The 20,669-nt window shown below is 37.0% G+C and overlaps 2 protein-coding genes across 2 annotated transcripts; both read left to right on the forward strand.

Annotated features, from left to right (window-relative positions):
* The first annotated feature begins 377 nt into the window (after positions 1-377).
* vps45 (vacuolar protein sorting 45 homolog) lies at positions 378-7,330 on the forward strand. Its single transcript, XM_057354756.1, has 15 exons — positions 378-623; positions 862-996; positions 1,070-1,130; positions 1,238-1,317; positions 2,006-2,074; positions 2,204-2,341; positions 2,421-2,531; positions 2,806-2,940; positions 3,020-3,133; positions 3,211-3,378; positions 3,456-3,614; positions 4,468-4,575; positions 5,454-5,575; positions 5,880-6,011; positions 6,551-7,330. Exons 1-15 carry the CDS (start codon positions 531-533, stop codon positions 6,630-6,632), a joined length of 1,707 nt encoding a protein of 568 aa, XP_057210739.1. The 5' UTR covers positions 378-530; the 3' UTR covers positions 6,633-7,330.
* A 1,230-nt stretch (positions 7,331-8,560) lies between these two features.
* plekho1a (pleckstrin homology domain containing, family O member 1a) lies at positions 8,561-17,325 on the forward strand. The gene is made up of 6 exons (XM_057353969.1): positions 8,561-8,799; positions 9,229-9,375; positions 12,593-12,733; positions 12,964-13,068; positions 13,657-13,758; positions 14,366-17,325. Exons 1-6 carry the CDS (start codon positions 8,572-8,574, stop codon positions 15,446-15,448), a joined length of 1,806 nt encoding a protein of 601 aa, XP_057209952.1. The 5' UTR covers positions 8,561-8,571; the 3' UTR covers positions 15,449-17,325.
* The last annotated feature ends 3,344 nt before the right edge of the window (positions 17,326-20,669 follow it).

Consider the following 20,669-nt stretch of genomic DNA (forward strand, 5'->3'; position numbering starts at 1 on the left):
GTTGATGAAATGGTACTTAATGGCCACTTCACTTGTTACTTTAGAGATGAAAATGAAGACTTTTCTTTTGGTGATAAATAAAAGCATTAACCCGTAACTTAAAATATTTTTTACAAAATAAAAACAACACATAAGTAACTAGCTTTCAGATATCTCGCGCATTTATGGCGTGACTACTAAGCGCATCGCCCTTACCAATATGGCGCTTTATTTAGGCTGTTGTACGTTGCAGCATTGAATTATGGGATACGTGTTATTGTGCCTTCGAACTGTTTTCAGATCAGTTGGTCAAGTACATTAAACCAGTAAGACTAGCGCGTACAATATAGCAAAGCCGATCCCAAATCAGCTGCGAATTAAATATCCGCGTACACCGGAAGTACAAGGAAGAGCAGGCTGTTGACTCTCATGTCAACATTATTTTATGTGCTGGAGTTTACTGATTAAAATAGTAATTTATAATCCATTAAATAACTGTTAACGATCGGATTATCTAACCCGTTCCACCTAAACGCGTAGAAAACGACAAAATGAACGTAACTCTGGCTGTCAAGCAGTATGTTTCCAAAATGATAGAGAGCAGCGGACCCGGTATGAAGGTGCTGCTTATGGATAAAGAGACGGTGAGTAAATGCAAACCGAGTAAAATTGTATGTGTTAAACGGTTTTATTGAATAATGTTCAATCGTAAATAAGGTGATGCAATCTAATTCAATAAAATTTGGTATAGTGTCTGGGTTATGAAGTCATGTGTCGATCTAATTTTGAATAACATTGTTTCTTAAACAGATGTGCATAGTTTTCTTAACTCTCAACTTTTAATTTGTGTTTAAACAAATTAACCTCTGTTTACTATTACAGACCAGTATAGTAAGTATGGTGTACACGCAGTCTGAGATACTGCAGAAGGAGGTCTACCTTTTCGAGCGCATCGATTCTCAAAACAGAGACAATACGAAACACCTAAAGGCCATCTGCTTTCTCCGACCGACCAAGGTAACCCTTATCTAAAGTCTGCATGTGGATACTGCTGTGGATTATTATTCACCAAGCACATCTTTGTTTACAGGAGAACGTACAGCATCTGATTCAAGAGCTCCGTCGACCCAAGTACAGTGTCTATTTCATCTGTGAGTGGCAGCTGTAGATCAACAGGCACATTGCATTTCTCACTTTTATTTCTCTTTGAAACAAACACCATGCACTGAATTTGTGTCTTCTATTTTTTTCTGTGCAGATTTTAGTAATGTGATCAGTAAGAGTGAAATTAAAGCATTGGCCGAGGCAGATGAGCAAGAAGTTGTTGCAGAAGTACAGGTTAGTGAAGTCTGGTTCATAATAACATGGTCACCTTTGCATTGCTTTTAATTTACTTGATTAATTTAACGCAGTGTTGAAGAAAGATGAAGCTGGAAAATGAAAATGTACATGTAATTTGCATTGTCATTTGTCTGCCAAATAAAAAACATTGAAATTAAAGAGATAGTTCACCCAAAAATGAAAATGTTGTCATCATTTATTCACCCTCTTGACATTATGACAACCCGTATGACATTCTTTCTTCTGCAAAATACAACAGGAGATATTTTGAAGAATGTTGGTAACCAAAAACCGTACGTTGGTCCCCATTGACTTCTATTGTATGGACACAAAACAAATGCAAGTCAATGGGGACCAACGGTTTTCTGTAACCAATATTCTTTAAAATATCTTCTTTTGTGTTTTGCAGAAGAAAGAAAACCATACAGGTTCGAAATTACATGAGGGTAAATAAATACATGAGTAAATAATAACCAAATTTTAATTTTGGGGTGAACTGTCCCTTTAATTTGTGTTAAGTGTATACATTACAAACAGGGATGAATACAGTACAGTACATGGTTATTATTGCTAAAAAAACAGAACCTTCCTAATATAAACAATGTTAACAGAATTTTCAGAACCCTAATAAAATCCTAAATAGCCATAGTTTCTTGTTGATTATATTGTTTCCATGTTACTGTAGGAGTTCTATGGGGATTTCATTGCTGTGAACCCCCATCTTTTCTCCCTTAACCTTCAAGGAGTATCCAGGGTAAGAAAAAAATGTGTCTTGTGTCTGCTGTTATAGGAATTAAATATTTTTCCACTGAACTAAATTCAGGACTTTGTTGCAAAAGTTTAACACAGGTTCACATGTGAACATCTCTTTGCGTGTTCATAGGGTCGCAGTTGGGAACCTAGCGTCCTGCCTCGTGTCACACAGGGTTTGACATCAGTGCTGTTGTCATTAAAGAAATGCCCCATGATTCGCTACCAGCTCTCTTCTGACATGTCCAAAAGACTGGCAGAGAGCGTCAAAGTAAGATTTTACCTTACAGTTATATCCGTAATGTGCCGTGATATGATTCACTCCATTCTCTTTTATGTTTGTCTCGCAGCAAATCATTACCAAGGAGTATGAACTGTTTGACTTTAGGAAGACAGAAGTACCACCTCTACTTCTGATTTTAGACAGAAGTGATGATGCCATAACTCCTCTTCTCAACCAGGCAAGAAATGGAATTTAACTCCTTGGAACGTCATCTTGCATATAAAATATATAGGTTAGATTTTTAACCTGACCACCAGAGGGTAATAGAGGACATTGTTTTTTCTGCATAATCTCTAAACTTTTTTCAAATTAAATTTCCATTTTTTCATGATCTTGAAGTTATAAGATCTAGTGTGTCCTGAGCCAACTGTGTTACTGCAGCCAAACAAACATCACATAAAAATTTAATGTGTTGGCAATGCAGCAAATAAGTATGTGTTTGCTCCCTCTAGTGGACATATCAAGCTATGGTTCATGAGCTGCTGGGCATTAATAACAACCGCATAGACCTGTCCAGGGTGCCTGGAATCAGTAAGGAACTGCGCGAGGTGGTCTTGTCTGCGGAGAATGATGAGTTTTATGCTAATGTGAGTAGCTTGGTCCTGAATTGTCGTAGTTTGGAATCGATACGACATATAAATGTTTCTTTCTTGTTCTCTCAATAAGAACTTGTATCTAAATTTTGGTGAGATTGGAACAAACATTAAGAACCTCATGGAGGATTTCCAGAAGAAAAAGCCCAAGGGCCAACAGAAACTCGAGTCCATAACAGACATGAAGGTGAGCACTGATCTGGATATTTTAGTATTTTGTCCCAAAGCTCTTTTTAATGATCACTTCCTGCTCCTCTCCTTCAGGCATTTGTGGATAACTACCCCCAGTTTAAGAAAATGTCAGGCACGGTGTCAAAGCACGTGACCGTGGTTGGTGAGCTGTCACGTCTGGTGAGTGAGAGACAACTGATGGAGGTATCAGAGGTGGAGCAGGAGCTGGCCTGCCAGAATGACCATTCCAATGCACAACAGGTCAGATATCAGACACTGAGTTTTCACAACCTCGGTCCTATCACCAAGTTTTGATTTATATCTTTGAATATGTGTAGAGTGTAAGGCGGTTCCTGCAGAACCCACGGCTGAATGAAATTGATGCTGTGCGGCTGGTAATGCTGTACGCACTGCGATATGAGAAACACAGCAGCAGTATCCTGCCTAGCCTTATTGAGGACCTCAACCGTAGAGGAGTGTCAGAGAGACATCGTAAGGTAATACACATCAGATCTTTGTGTTGCAGAAAGATGTTGTATTAATATTGATGGGGGATTCAGGCCAGAGTTATTATAGTATTATTTTCAGCTTTATTGTTTTATTAGTCATTTAAATTAGCTTTTATTTTTTTACATGTTTTGTTTTCATGTTAATGTACTTTTTTTGTTAGAATTGTTATTTTATTATTTATTTTATTTAGTTTGTATTGCTGTGTAATGTTAATTTATAACTTTTTAAAGTTAATAATTAAATTATTTAATCGGTTACATTTTTATTAATAAATAAAAATAATATAAATGTTTACATTTATTATAACCTTATTTCTGTTTGTTGCTGAGGTTTAAGTTTTTTAAATATTATTTAGACTGATGTGTCAGTTTTAGATTTTTTAATTACAATGGGACTTCTACACCTATGAATGTGTGCTCTGTGCAACATCTGTGTTGTAGATGCTACAGGCTGCATTAATTATAATTTGATTTTTTTGTTGGGATTTTGTAATTTTATTATTTATTTATTTTTAAAATTGGTATTGCTGTGTAAATTTACTTTATTTTTATTTCAGTTAATAAATTAATTTATTTTGTATTAGTTAATAATAAAACCAATATATATATATTTATTTTTACACTTATTATAAATGTATTTTTTATTAAATTAACAAATTAAACTTATTTCAGTTTATTGCTGAGGTTTACGGTTTTTATTATTTAGGCTGGTATTTTATTTTAATTAACAGAAATGTTTAAATAGTGTCTGTTTTAGATAGATAGATACTGTAGATAGATTTGTTTTAATTACAAATTAACTTTTTAACCTACAAACATGTGCTCAACGTCTGTGTTGTAGATGGTACAGGCTGTGGTGGAATACGGAGGTAAACGAGTCAGAGGAAGTGACCTCATCACTCCTACAGATGCTGTTTCTATTACCAAACAGTTTTTCAAAGGGCTTAAGGTAGGTCTCCACCAGTGTTGGGTGTAACTAGTTACTAAGTAATTAGTTACTGTAATTTAATTACTTTCCCCTTGAAAAAGTAAAGTAAGGGATTACTCTTATTTTTTCTGTAATTTAATTACAGTTACTTTTGATGTAATTAAACTAAATAATTTTTGTAATATATGTGTGTGTAATAGTGGAATTGACATCAAAATTCAGAGGCTAACTTTAAAATCTGTGCTTTAATGTATAATTCTCACATTTGTAATAATTTGGTCAGTTAATAATACTACTTTATGTAGTTTAATATTATTTATTTGAATGAATTAAGAGCCCTTACATGCCTATCCTTGAATCACTTAACTAATCAAGGTTGATATAGGATATAGAAAGTAATTAGTAATAAGTAACTAAATACTTTTTGGAGAGAGTAATTTGTACAGTAATCTGATTACACTTTTGAATATGTAATTAGTAACTAGTAATTAATTACTTTTTGAGAGTAATTTACCCAACACTGGTCTCCACTCACTAATCCTTTTAGACCTGGTATTAACAGCCATCCCAGATGACCTGAACACAAGTGGTCAGCTGAGACACATTAAGGTTTAACATGGTATTATCATACGTGTTAGATTTTGAAGGAAGAGATTCTGATTTTAAGAATACATGCGTCACTTTAATCTTTATCTCATCACATTCTGTTAAAAATAGAAAGGTCATAGTTAGTATTTTGAACTATAATGTAGTTATTTAGTTAGTACTTCCCTTATTGTGCAGACCTATTGTGCAGGATCTATATTTGATGATTTAACAGATTATTCATATGTTTTTCGACAGCTTCAGAGTGTTGTTGTTTTTTCACAAAATGGGTGCTTTTGTGTGTGTTTGCACAGGGAGTTGAGAATGTGTACACACAGCATCAGCCACTATTACATGACACATTGGATCAGCTGATCAAGGGTCGTCTGAAAGACAGCCAGTTCCCCTACCTCGGGCCTAATTCTCTGAGAGACAGGTGACACAGTACATAAATACATTTGCATGCATAATCATACACTTAAAATACATGGGAGTACTGTTGATGTAATACTTTTTTTATTCAGACATCCTACTGGTTACAATGTGTGTAACTTAAATTCTTTAAGTTGAGTAATATTTACTTTTCATACTTCTAACTGGATGCTCAGATAGTTAGTATTATTCATGGGGTAGGAGTTAGTCAACCCAACTGATTAATATCACCCATATGGTTATATGTGGGGAAGAAGGTAGAGTGAGAGCTTCTGACCCATCCTGGACCTATATTCTGACACCCTTAGACCTCAAGACATTATCGTCTTCATAATCGGTGGGGCCACTTATGAGGAGGCACTGGCTGTCTACAATCTGAACCGCACAATGCCTGGAGTGCGCATCGTCCTCGGGGGCACGACCGTTCACAACACTAAGAGGTCAGTGTCTTTAAATGCTCTCAACACAGTTGTCTCTTTTCACCAACTCGCCTCCATCCTTTGCCCTCCGGCACACAAGCCTTTGTCTTATTCAAGACTGATCCTGGTTACAGAGTGACATAATCCCTTGAATGCTGTTATTTAAAAAAACATTTGTCTGCTCGTATGATTTCATTGAATCATTCAGGATTTCATTCAGAGAGTTATTTTTATTGTTAGGTCATACTTTACAGAGTCAAGATTGTTTGTTAACTTGCATAAAAGTGTATCGAAATTATTTAGTAATACATTATTGTTGTCAGTAGCTGCTATTGCATGCTATTGGAATATTTGTCTTGGATTATAAACTTAAAAAAAATGAAATGTATATGAATGTTTATATTTTATTTTTGTTAGTAATTTCTCTTTATAGTTAACATGTTCATACATGTGATTATAATCTTCTTTTTACCCACTGTGGGCTATTTAAATCCGAGAGCTGCTGTATATTGTGGACTACATTTACGCATTTTGACCCAGATTTGTTTCACTCCTCACAGCTTCCTGGAGGAAGTGATGCTCACAGTAGGTTCGGGTGGTGACAGGGCACAAGGATCTGGTCGACCACCAAGCCGACGCTGAACTGTCACAATAATCACATGCGTTGATGTGTGCTTAAATACTCTGACCCTAAACACATTTTAATTTTTTCACTCTTAACATTCCTTTAAAGTGCATAATTTTAGAGTGTTGCTAATAATGTGTGAAACAAAACATTTAAAATGTGCATCACTTGAAATAATTATCTGTAAATATTATGTTCGGATGCCGTTGAAGTGATTATAATGACAGCATTTTTATTTATTTGTTCAGTGTTGTTGTGTTTGATCATTTGTTGACAGCTGAATATGTTTCACATGAACAAAAATGAAGTGTATAAAGCCTACATAAAAAAACTGTGTTGTAAAAATAATATGAGCAACCATATTAAATGGTAATATTGCAATATAAAATAGTAAAATGTCTCATCAAGTTTCCAGCAAGTCAGAAACATCGTTCAAATCAGTTTGTTTCAAAACTGAGCATTTAAAATGTCAAATCAAACAACTAAATATTATATTGGACCACCATATTCTTTATGTTGTTATTGAAAATCACAGACCTGTCCATCTAGATGAAATAACGTTGCAAATATCCAGAAGTGTTTTGAAAAAATAAAGAAATATGGATATTTTGCTGTGTGTTACGTTCATTGATCTGGTCAACACTATATAATAATCAAACGCTGTAATTAATTCTTATATTTTTGCAGATCGGGGACCAAATTTATTAAAGGTACTTTAAAATGAAAATTGTGTCATTATTTCCTCACCTTCAAGTTGTTCCAAATCTGTATAAATGTCTTTGTTCTGATGAACACAGAGAAAGATATTTGTAAGAATGCTAATAAAAAACAGATTTTGACCCCCATTGACTCCGAAAAAATACAGTGGTAGTCAAAAGTGCCCCAGAACTGTTTGCTGTCCTACATTCTTCAAAATGTCTTCTTTTGTGTTCAACAGAACAACAACAAAAAAGATAAAGTAATTTTTCCTACTGCGGGAGTCAATGGGGGGCAAGATCTGTTTGGTTATTAGGATTCTTCCAAATATCTTATTTCTGTGTTCATCAGAACAAATACATTTTTACAGATTTGAAACAACTTGAAGGTGAGTAAATGATGACAACATTTTAAATGTTGGGGTGGAGTATCCCTTTAATTTGTATAGAACGCATACTGTATTTAACTCTTTCAGCATGTTCGTGCGTGTTTTTCTTTTGTCCACCTAATTTTTCTTTACCATTGTACAGTTACACTAAAACCACTGAAGGAGTACATGACAATATTTTTATGATGCTTTCAAATAAATTAAAAGGTATTATCTTTTCCATTCAGTGATTTTCAATTATATTTTGACCAAAGCCTATAGTTTACAAACTCCATCACTTGACAGATGACTTAAAAATGTATCAAGTGGACTGAGTTTAGCCCTGACCTCTTAGGTCATTACCTTAACCTTCAGAGCTTAAACCCTCTGGATTCGCTTGGGCTGTTGCACTATAACTCCCCTCACCATAATCACATCCATTAATCCCCACCCATCAGCCAGAGAACTAGCAGGCCTGAAAGACTTAATAGCTTTACTCCATCAAACACACAATTTACTGTATATGGGATAAAAAAGTTAATGTCTACCTCCTGAGTAGATGGCTCGGTATATTTTCAGCCGCATAATGTGTTGTACTAAAGCAGCCTACATAGAGAAGATTATTTGCACATACTTTTCGATTGAATTTAACTTATTAATCATCAAAACACCCTGTATTAAAGCATTAACATTTTAACAGACTCCCTGAACGAATAACTGAGCTTATCTGATTTGTTAATGAGAAAAGGAGAAAGCGTCTCGCGCACCGTGACATCACGCTGACAGCTGCGCTCGTTCAATAGATGGAGCAGTCGAGCTCTATGAACGAGAATAACCCCCCCCACAGGGTGTTTCAATGAAACCCACAGCATCTCAGGGAGTCACCCAAGCCAATGGAGAGCCGGTGCCCGCGTTTTGCAAACCGACAGAGGCAGTCCAGCGCTGATTTACAGCAGTTCAACCTATTAACAAGAACACCTGCGCGGACCACAGAGCCTTTGAGGATAAAGAGGAAGATAAAGCGAACATCTCTGTTTCGAACAGAAAGCGTGACACAGCGCGGAATATACACTGGAATATACACATACACCAGCATGAAGAAAAGCCATATGGTCAAAAGGGTGAGAGTGTTATACAATTACTCTATGGAATGCGCACGTCTTAAAAATACGTGCAATTTATTTGTAGTGCACATTGCTTTTTATTGATTTGTTTTAAATATATATTTTAACATCCTAAAAGATTCCTTTGTTGTGCCAAACTGGAATACTGGGCATCTTTCTGCATCTTCCGCTCCTTTCTCGTGCGTTATTTAATGGGGTAGAGATCGCTCGTGATGGGATCAAGTGATGAATTTTATTTCAATTAACCTATTTAATTGACCACACCCTGACAGTTTAACATTCTGGGATGTTCATTCTTTTATTGAAATGTATGTGACTCATGGCAGTGAAGATGCGAATGAGATCGGACGCAGGGTGAGAGAGATCTGTATGTACTGTTATGTAAGAGGGCTGAAACTGTAACCGGGTGTTATTGACACACTTAAGGGTCTTCATGATACCAACCAGCCGTCATCCCAACCGGATAAAGTGGGCTGGATCCGGAGGTTCTGTGGCAAAGGGATTTTCAGGGAAGTGTGGCGAAACCGCTTTGTGATGCTGAAAGGGGATCATCTGTACATATTTGAAAAACAGGTGAGTTTAAGAGCTGAGCTATAAATTGATGTCAAATAATGCATTATACTACTTTTTAATCAAATGGGGATTGCTAAGATTTTTTCAAGTAAACATAACCTTGGTTACAAATAATATCGAATGAGTCATTCTTGGTGCATGAAAGTCTGCCAAAATTCCTGCCCTTGATATTAAAGCTACGATCTTGCAAAATCATCAAAGCAATCCCTGCCAATATCATTTTCTTAAGGATATTATAGAAACACGGACAATTAAACGCCATTACAGACAATAGAAAGCTTGTTTAAGTGTTATTACTGAAGCTGCTTAGTGATGATCAGCATTTTCAAGTACCATGGATGTCTTCTAAGTGATGACAATAATTTCAACAATCCCAAAATATTCTGAAAGTTGATAACAAGTAATGAGATACAGAATAAAGCATCACTCCAATTGTTGGTTTATTTTTGGGGCAAGAAATCTTTGTAATTGAATCATTTGCTTACCTGAAGCACATGCAGTGGAACGGTTGTCATTTTTCATGGAAGTCTAGCAGCTTGTTTTCATCTTGTCAGAAAACAGCATATACCATTGGAATCTGTACCTTGGGTACCTCAGTGGTGCAGTGATTTTTCCCTGATTAGTGTATCCAAAGTTATGAAAAAAGTCTATTCAGTGATCTTTTAGAACAGCGATGTTATTACTTACATTCAGATATCAAAGGGACAGCCGCACCTGTCCATGTCCCAGAGGATGCTCAGGGCTTTGAATCCAAAGGCGTGACATCATACCCCTAAAAGCGATAGCTCACCCAAAAATACAATTCTGTCGTCATTTACTCACACGTTTGTCATTTTAAACCTGTATGACTTTCTTTCTTCTGCAGAACACAAAAGAAGATATTTTGAAGAATGTTGTTAACTGGACCCCATTCACTCGCATTGGTTTTGTGTCCACACAATAGAAGTGAATGGGGTTCTGTACTCTTCGGCTACCAGCTTTCTTCAAAATATCTTCTTTTGTGTTCTGCGGATGAAGGAAAGTCATAAAGGTTTAAAATGACAAGAGAGTGAGTAAATGATGACAGAGTTTTCATTTTTGGGTGAACTATCACTTTAAAACAAATCACAGGCAAGTGTTCCGTTTATAGGATGTGAATACAGTGTCAGCAGGTTGCATCAGTTAGTGTGTTAGCTGTAGGACTGTCCTCTGGTGATCACTGCCTCCGGCTCTGTATAGTCTGTCAAGGCCGTCTGTAGTTCTGACAGGGATGTGCGCTACTACAGTTGACTTCGAGTTCAAGGTAGCCCTCTTCTCGCCAGTATGATGTCACCTGACATAACTTTTCAATTGATCTCACCCGTATTGCATAGTGTGGCACGTCTCGTGCAGCACTAGTCATAAATGCTATAATTCTTTCTGAGTCCCAACTGAATCATTTGATGTTTATACATGCAGACAGCTAGCTGAGCTTCTATAACTGTGTTCAAAGTGCCTCTGTTCAGGCTCTCTCTATATATCTGGTGTGAATAATTGATGCTGTAGCGCTGTGGGTCTCAACTGGTTTTGCTGGTTTTGCCTAAATTTCGCTTTGATGGGGGACTAAAAATAAAAAGACAAATAAAACATGAGATGTATTCGATTACTTAGTGTTTATGTGTGGAAATTAGTTTGACCTCATAATATAACAGATTCATTATTCTCTGAGCTTTGCTTTTAAAATCTACTGGAGTTTTAGGAAACACATCAGGTAAATGTAATATTTATAGGAGCAGTCTTTATAAAGACCTCCCGGTTTGTTGTGGATGGAGATACCGCCATCAGAATGAAGATGGTGTGTTAGTGAATTATTTTTGGAGGTGGTTAATCCAGAGATCAGGATGGCCCCCTGTCGGGAACGTGCTGTGCCAACAGTGGGGGAGTGAAATATTGATGTGGTGAAGAGAGGCCGGGCTCTTTTCCTCCAGGGGTCTTTTGCCCCATATAAGCGTCACCAGTATGCTCTTTCTGCGAGTGTGCACTCACTCACATTTAAATGTGTGACCCTCTGGAGCCCAGCTGGAGGCGTGAGGTTACGCAGAATACCTTTGGCCATATGGGATTTAGGAGATTTAGATTTTGTTTGGAAAACCAGAATGTGATATTATGGAGTCATTTTTTTGTTTATTCACTTGGATACTATGTACAGGCTGCTTTAAGCTTGCTGTTTGGTCTGTGATCACAGATCACTTTGATCTCTACTTTAATCTCAAACTCACTGACTCCAGATTTCTTTTTTTTTTGCGTAACTCGGTATCTGTGGTGAACCTCCATCCTTATTTTTCCGCATCACATATTAGTTCATGCTAATATCACTTGCGTCTGACTTTTCTGTTTGTATCTGCAGAAACCTTTGGGAACTCTCTGGGAATTGAAATCCCGTTGTGGGTTTTATTTCTCAGGTTCAGTGAAATTTACCATCACATTTAGCTATAATGAGGACTGACCTGTCTTAAAATAAGGCTTTTTGCACAGATGGGTCACTGGCTGAATAGATGGAGGAGGGGCTGATCTAACTGAAAACCGTTTGTAACATCTGTTGTGATTTTTGATTGCAAAAAAACACCACTCACAATACTTAAACCCTACAATATTTCTCTGAACTAATGATTTTATTAGCCACAAAAACATTTGACTAATTTTAAATGGTGAAGAATACAGCCACGGAAAGTGAGATTTGGAGACCATTCCAAATGTTCATTTGATCAGCATTTCTAGAAGTATTGTGGCCATTCCAGTCCAGTGTCTGTTGAGTTTCAACTAAATCAAACCTCAGGAGTGACATAAAGTCATCCAACAGCAATGTGAAAGACTGACAGCATGACAAGACACGTGAAAACTGTGACAAAAATCAAGGTTATCAGTTTTTTTCTTTTCCTAAATACATTTACAAATGTTACTGTTTTATTGCTTAAAAGTGAAAAAGAACATGTTTTCATTGCAGTATTTGAGGTCTGAAAAAATACAAAGCGTCTTTTCTGCTATTTTGACCTGTTTCTCCAGTTTTCATTTTCTGCAAATAAACGCAAATACCGAAAAAATTCGGGAGAAACATTGTTAGTAGTTCACAGAATGAAACAAAACCTATTTAACCTAATAAAACCTAATAAAACTTATTAAAAAGTCCATTTTAAAATCAGAAAAACTAGTGCCTTGTGATGGTCGGTCGTTGTGCTGATACTGCTCTTTTTGTGTCTAGATGAAGAATAATGGAAAGACACATGAAGTATTTGACCTGGCTAAATATGAGCACTCGGAGGAACTGAAAAAGTTCAAGAGCCACAGCAAGAAGAACCACAGTAAATTTACACTGCTTCGTTGCGCACAACCTGGCAACAAGGTGAGGGCAAATTACTATAATGTTGGAAAAATAGCTTAGCGGCAGCATTTTGATTTCCCTTTGTGCATATTGAGGTCTTCTTTTAAAAAGCAGGCACTTCTGTAATCTACAAATCTTTTTTCCTGCATTCACTTAATTTTACAATAGCAAATATTTTTGCTATTTTCAGCTTGTCAGCAGAGCTGGTGTAGTTCTGATTGTTAACATTATAACACCTTTTCTTTCATTAGAGTCCAAATCTTGTGTTTCTGGCAGTGAGTCCGGAAGAAAAGGAATCTTGGATCAATGTTTTAAATACAGCTATTACAAGAGCTAAGAACCGGGTTCTGGATGAGGTAAGCACAGACATGTCATCTATTCTCCACACACTATCCCCTCATTTCTTGTCTGGTTTTATCAACATAGATATTTCTGTTTTATTTCCGTCCTTTGCACCATTTCGTATAATACTAAAACTATTCAGTCATTCTGTTAGAAAATTAAACATTGAACATATAAACTCTCACAACTATGTATTATGGATTGAAAAAAATTAGGATTGTTATCAGGCTTTATATGACCACAATAATTGAAATAGGGGTTTTGGTTTAAGCTTTGACAATAACACATTTTACATTTAAATGTACATTAAATAAAAATCCTATTTGTAAAACTGCATTTCACATTCCCTAAAACGGCAAATTTAACAACAAATTTATAGCACATGCTATTTATAAATCTGCAAATTCATTTTCACACTAACAGCTGCTAAAGAAAACTGCTGAAAGTGAGATTAATTAACATCTAACAAACACGCATGGCTCTTCATGTCTTATAGGCCCTTTGTGTTGTGTAAATCAAAATCCATATATGGCTGCTGAAATGACTCTTCTATATGTTAATAATAATCACAGCTACACTTTACTGCTTCTTTTCCTCTGCAGGTCACGATTGAGGAGGAGAGTCTTCTGGCGCACCCTACACGCGATCGAGCCAAGATCCCACTTGGGCGCCGCTTGCCCACGCGGGGTCATCTCATGGCTGTGGTGGGTAGCATTCTTGTGTTGAGTTTGAGGACATTTGTTTGATTCATGTTTACACTGTGTGCTAGAAGAAATGTACTGACCTTAGGACACTTTATTGTTGTTTGATTCAATAGACAAATATAGCTAAAATGTACATAACATACATAAAGGCAGTTTAAAGTATGTTTTCTGGTTTTAATATGCGTTTGTTTTGAGGGCTTCTACATACATTGAAAAAAACAGACCGGAAACAATGATGACTCATCTTGCACAACACAGATGTTTGCCATTTAAAGGGTAGTTCACCCGAAAATGAAAATTCTGCAATTATTTACTCATGCCATTTAAAACCTATGTAGATGGTATTTTGAGAAATCTCTCAGTGGTTTTGTGTCCATACAATCTAAGTCAATGGGGGCCAGTGTTGTTTGGTTACCAACATTCTTCAAAATATCTTATTTCATGTTCTGCAGAAGAAAATGTTGTCATTTTAGTGTGAACTATCCCTTTAAATGCATTCCAGAATGAGGATGTCCCTATTAGCTATTTTGTAAAGGAAATACATCAACATTGGAAAGAAAACTGCTTGTCGAACAATTTAATTGTTATGAACATTCGCTGTTTTTAGGGATCTACCACCTCTGATGGGATGCTGACACTGGACTTGGTAAATGAAGAAGATGCTGGTATGCTTGATGATGATCAAGATGAGTGGATGAAGGACCATGAGGTCAGTCTGGATAAGCTTGCACCTGCTCGCCGACGTGCTGGTACAGATGTGTCCAGGCCACCATCCTCCATTACAGACGCCAAGGTGAACACCAGTAGCTTACCACGCCAAAGTGAGTTTTCCCATAGCTTCCAGTCTCACACCTCTCCAAATAAGAAGGTGTTAGTTCTGTGCCGCAACCGCTGTGCTTCCATGGACGACGCTCTGTCCAGAGGAGAGTGGAAAACAACCAAGAAGGAAACATTAGCCCAAAGCCCCACGGACCATCTTCAGGACCTGATCGCCCAGAGGTTGCAGAGGACTCAAGAGCTCCTCGCTGAGATCCAGGAACAAAAACCTCATAGGGACAGGATGGGATCTTACCCCCATCTGAGAGGCATCGACTCCCCCCGACTTCGGCATCTCAAGGGATCCGACTCTCCACACTCCAAGGGCTCCAGCTCACATAGCTCTCCCCACAGCAGAGCAGACTCGCCCCCTGTTAGAGGTAAAGATTCACCTGGTTCCAAAGGGAAAGAATCGCCTCATGGAAAATCAAAAGAGTCGCCTCGCTTTAAAACGTCGAAATCTAAGAGCAACTTTCGCTCGAAGAGCATCGACTCACCTGATTCGAAAGAGGCAAGCTCGCCCCATATGAAATGCATCGATCTGACTCACATCAAAGGTTCAGATTCACCTCTTTCCACCGGCTCACACTCTCCCCATTCGAAGTGTGCAGAACCTGTTTTTTTCCGGGTGTCCTACTTGCCCCATGTCAAAAACATTAAAGGTACAGACTCACCCCTCAGTGAAGTGTTGGACTGGGATAGCAGGAGGGCAGCAGCTGAGCGACTGTTACAAGAAGCCATTTCATCCTGGAGAGAAGCTAGAGAGATACTGGCAGAAGTAAAGGAGCTACAAGCAAGACAGCAGCGGGCGGAGCAAAATAAAACCGAGACGCTTGAGACACCCTCACAGTGCCGCAAGCACAAAAGCCCCTGACCTGATGTTTATCCAGACTTAAGCCTTTAGGGCTTTATGATGAATGCAAGGAAGATGCTGTTTTGTCCACTGTGCCAAATCTCACAGTTTGTTTATATATTAATTGTTGTTCCTCTGACACCTTAATCCTTTCTTGCACTGTGAATAATTGTATTTTTACTTGTTTAAATATGACCTTCCAATGATGTTCTGCTTCACTTCTATAGCTATTGGTAAGCACTGGATTGTGGTTGTGCAGTTAAGCATTTAAACTGGTGTATGGTTGATTTTGAACTGAAACACACCAGGTGAAAAATGTAAACACATGGGAATGTTTTGGTAAGAGTCAGCAGTGGGCCTAAGACCATGTGGTTCCATCTTATCCATCCATTTTCCAAACCTGCAGTGTCAAGAATAGGGTTGGGAATCCAAAATCTATTCCAATTCTGAAATCGGAATCGAAAGGTTAGGAATGGGATACTTAATATAAAATTAAAATGACTTATTTCTTATCTTATCAGTTCCTGTGTGCACATTTTCAGAAATGAGCTGCTGATATCTCAATAAAAACCCTTATGAAAATGAACCATATTTTTTACCATGGTTTGTAGTAAAGCACAGTAACCACAAATTTACCATAGTTTCATTATAGTAACTACAGTTTAACCATGATATTTGTAGTTAAACTATGGTAATACAAATCGTAATAAATCCGACAAAACATGGTTGTTAAACTTATGACTATGTATATACATATAGTGCGACCAGTGAATAAGCAGAGCAGTGAATTACAACTTTGAAATCGAAACTGGGAATCGTTAAGAATCAGAATCGATAAGCAGATATATACAGGTCATATTCCCCCAAAGTAACAAAAAGTTTAAAAATAAAATGATTTTCTTGCTCAAGTAGTTGTCCTTCAGCAGGCTTTGTTAATCTGCAAGTGTAATGCAAAATAAGAACTATAAGACAGACAGAAGTCAGAAAGTGTAATATTCCATTAGTGATAAACAATATATGAGCACTCCTGGAATGCTTTATTTCATTTTATTTTATTTTACAAAAATGCATTTATACTTACAAAATAGGGACTCGTGGCCAGTATCTACTAACTCTATATTTCAGATGTATTTTTCACAAGGTATGTTGACCTCTTATTTTCAAAATGCTTGTGTTGTTTTGAATAATTACTGTAGTGAATTCCATGTAAGAATGCTTCTGAATGGGAACATTGTGATTCCAAGAAGCTACTTATTAACATCTTTTGGATCTCTGGAGGAATAGTAATTATGAGAACATAATAACAGGCATAATCATGACGTATTGAATCAGGTGGGTGGATGAACAGGGTCAATAACTGGCCCTGTAGTCAATGCATGCCCGTTTTTGTGCAATCTGGCGACCTGAATCTTGCAGTCTCGATGAATAAAGATTTTATGAGGAACCCATTAGATTATGGCACTTCTAAAAGCCCAAACTTTTAGTCATATTAGATGACAAAATGAGCATAAATCATTGACTACTAAATGAATTATGACTGTTATGTAGGCCACGTATTTCCAAAGCAGGCTTGACTTCAGCATGCCAGATTAACACGCAATCGCTAAACATACGGCTAATTTCTTTAGTTAGAGGCCAAGTGAGGTCTCGCTGATGTGGCAGAAATGTCAACTTGCGGTTCATAACATCAAGCACACACGCTCATGCCAGATGTATACTAAAGTGACTATACTGTATGATAATGTACACAGATTATGGATCATGGGGCAAAACTCAAAAAGGTTACCTTTCTGTAAATGTCATGCATTCATTTATGAACATTGACTGTCTTATGTATTGCACACTCTCATTAACATATTTGTTATGGACATAAAAATAAACATAATTTATTTAACCCAATTTCTTCTACCAATACCATACTAGACTAAAGCCATTGCAAGTTTTCATAAGGGTAGTACATCAAATCATTTAAAGCGTATACCTCATTTGTTTAGTGATGTATTCAATCATTCAGATGTATTCAGTCTGAGTAACAGCCTGTTCACATTGTTTATGTTAGTATATATATATATATATATATATGTGCTCGTGTAAAACATCACAGAGGCTATGATACAACATCGAGTCATCCTGTTGGCCCAGTTTCAGGTCATCGTGAATCCACTTCATTGTGTCCAGCTTCAACATCTTATCAATAGGATCTTTGGCAAAACCAAATGCAAACGATGGCATGCTCTTTGTGAAACAATATGTCGTTCTACAGAGTGGCTGATATTTAAATAACCACCAGCTCTGTAACAACTTGGAATATATATATATATATATATATATATATACTGTGTACAATACTATAAAAGGGATAGTTCACCCCAAAATTAAAATTGTGTCATTGTTTATTTACCCTCATGTGGTTAAAAACCTGTATATGACTCTTCTGTAGAACACTAAAGAAAGATATTTTAAAGAATGTTGTTAACCAAACAATAATACAGTAGTAGCACCCATTGACTTTTATTGTATAGACACAAAACCACTAAGAAGTCAATGGGTGTCACCATTTTATTGGTTACCAACAGTCTTAAAAAATATCTTCTATTGTGTTCTGCAGAAGAAAGAAAGTCATACATGTTTGAAATGACATGAGGGTGAGTAAATGATGACCGGATTTTCACTTTTGGGTGAGCTATCCCTTTAACACAACAACAAGAACGAGTCTGTTTAGAAGGTCCACACCGTTTTTTGAAGTGATTCTGCTGCCCGGCTAAAATAAATGATTTATATCCCTCTTTCCTTTAATTTCTCACCTCTCACCATTTTAATAAGCTCTGGGGCCTCTGAGGTTCAGCACTGCATTTCATTAAATGTTGTTTTAGAAAGGAATTTTGTACTGAAACGTGAACATCAGACGTGAGATGCAGCAGGACTTTAGATAAGGTGCAGGAGATTTTTTTAAATGAAGCGTCATATAGACACAAATATGCCGTTTTTGTACTTATAAGTAACTCTATAGAGTAAAAGCAGACGTATGGAAGATGCCCCAATTTGTGGCCGACAGGCTGATCAGTCTCAGGCTAGAAATACGGGTGGGGTTAGGATTTGAATCTCATTAGCCAGCCAGACACAAATCAGAGCACTTTTTAACATCAGAAAACTCAGGGGAGCAGGCAGTTGAGTGGATGAATCAGCTATACACCTGATTCATCTGGGCCAGGGGGAGCGCTCCGTGTATGTACGAGCGTGCGGATGGGGGTGGGGTGTTGCTTTGTGAATCATCAGCCTTGCAGCATCTGGTTTTGGTGCGTAGCCACTGATTCAAATAGATTAACAGAGACATCCCAGAGACGGCATTACTGGGTTTGAGGCCTGGAGCTAAATGGTATAGCCTTGCTTACGCATAAATTGTATTTCTTCCGAGGAGAAGGCTTAGGGAGTACGGCTGTTGAACGTGACCTATATTCACAAATAGATCTGACACTGTATAGCACAGCTGGGGGTTCATATGGTTTACAGGTAAAGTGCATTTATTTAATGGGAAATCCTCACGGGCCATTAATCAAGATCTGTGGATGTTTGTATATGGATTTGTATTTTTAGGTAAGAATACGTTAGACGATAAATTTAATCTGAACAAGCAACGTTTGCCAGCGTGATAAAATGTTAACAACCTAGATATCAATTATTTAAAAGCATTATCATCCTTTCCAAGATTATTCTAACTTGCATATGCGAATAAAAAGGCTATAGAAAGATAAAGGTCATGTAACAAGAATATTGCTAACACAACAATGATTTAAAAGATATGACTATATCACATGTCATGTCCCATTAAGAAATTGACCTTATGCCAAAAAACTAAACTCAAGAATATTTTCTTTATTTGCAGTTCCAAACATATTGCTTCCTTCTTTTGAGAGATTTTCTTGTGGAAATGCTAGCAACGGAGCTAAAAATACACAGCGTTTTACTAATACCGCATGACAAAACAAGCACGCTATAGTGCTCTGGGAGTGTAAAGGCCAAAACCTAATGTGTCATTTCTTTCGGACCAGCGCATCCTGCACATGGCGACTTATAAAAATAACATGAAAACAGAGAGCTTTTAGAGATGCGTCAGGGTTTGCATATTTATGAGCCACTGTGGAAAACGTAAACACTCGGACATGAGGTTTCACATAGTCTTTTGGTGATCTTAAAATAAAATATACTTTAAAGTGATAGAATTTTCATTTTTGGGTGAACTGTCATCATTTACTCAACCCTCTTGTCGCTTCAAACCTGTATGACTTTCTACCTCAAAACAGAAAATAAGATATTTTGAAGAAAGCTGGAAACCGAACAGGAGCGGCACCCATTCACTTCTATTATATGGACGCAAAATCCAAGAAAAGTCAATGGGTGGCAGTTGACAACAATTCTTCCAAATATATTTTTTGTGTGTTCTGTGGAAGAAAGAAAGTCATGGTTTGAAATGACAAGAGTGTGAGTAAATGATGATAGAATTGTCATTTTTGGGTGAACTATCACTTTAACATGCATTTTGCCCAGTGTTGCATCTTTTTGCATCACTGAACAAATACATTCAAATCTGAAGCACAAATTAGTGTTGTACATCCCCTTCAAACATCCTTTTGTTACTTCTCCCCACCCTTACCAGCGTAAAGCTGTAATTGCAGGCTGTTCTTCTGTCCTTTTCATCACTTGAACCCCAAGAGTTCAAAACAGCTAGTGATGCCATGTTTTATTCATGAAGTGGATTGTACAGATGATTATAGCTCTGTAAAATGAACAATGACCCTAAATTATGATCATGTGTTGTTAATGACTGCTTCCTGGTGTCACATTATAGGCTCTAGCACTTTTGGTGTAATGATGTCTATGACCTCCGTTTGTCTAATTACAATGTAGAGTGGTGACAGTTTGCTAAATCAATGGAAATCACTTCGACCCTTTGATTACAGAAAGATTTATTGGTTCAAGGTTAAATAAAAAAACTCGCAGTGTACAGCTGTTGGTTAAGGGATTTACAGTTGTAAATAAAATACCTTCACAGGTGTTTTTTACAGTTATGCCTGTAGTCAGATATAATTTTATCTGAGCCTAAGCAATATTTTATGGGAGAATTAAAACGATTTAGTTACGTAAACATGCTTCTCATGTCCGCCGGTTTAATACCGAACCAGGAACAGCTGCGTATTGACAACAATGTAACCAGTTCTATTCTGTATTCTTTTGTGCAGTTTTA

This window comes from Triplophysa rosa, linkage group LG16 (assembly GCF_024868665.1).
Source record: "Triplophysa rosa linkage group LG16, Trosa_1v2, whole genome shotgun sequence".
Taxonomy (NCBI): domain Eukaryota; kingdom Metazoa; phylum Chordata; class Actinopteri; order Cypriniformes; family Nemacheilidae; genus Triplophysa; species Triplophysa rosa.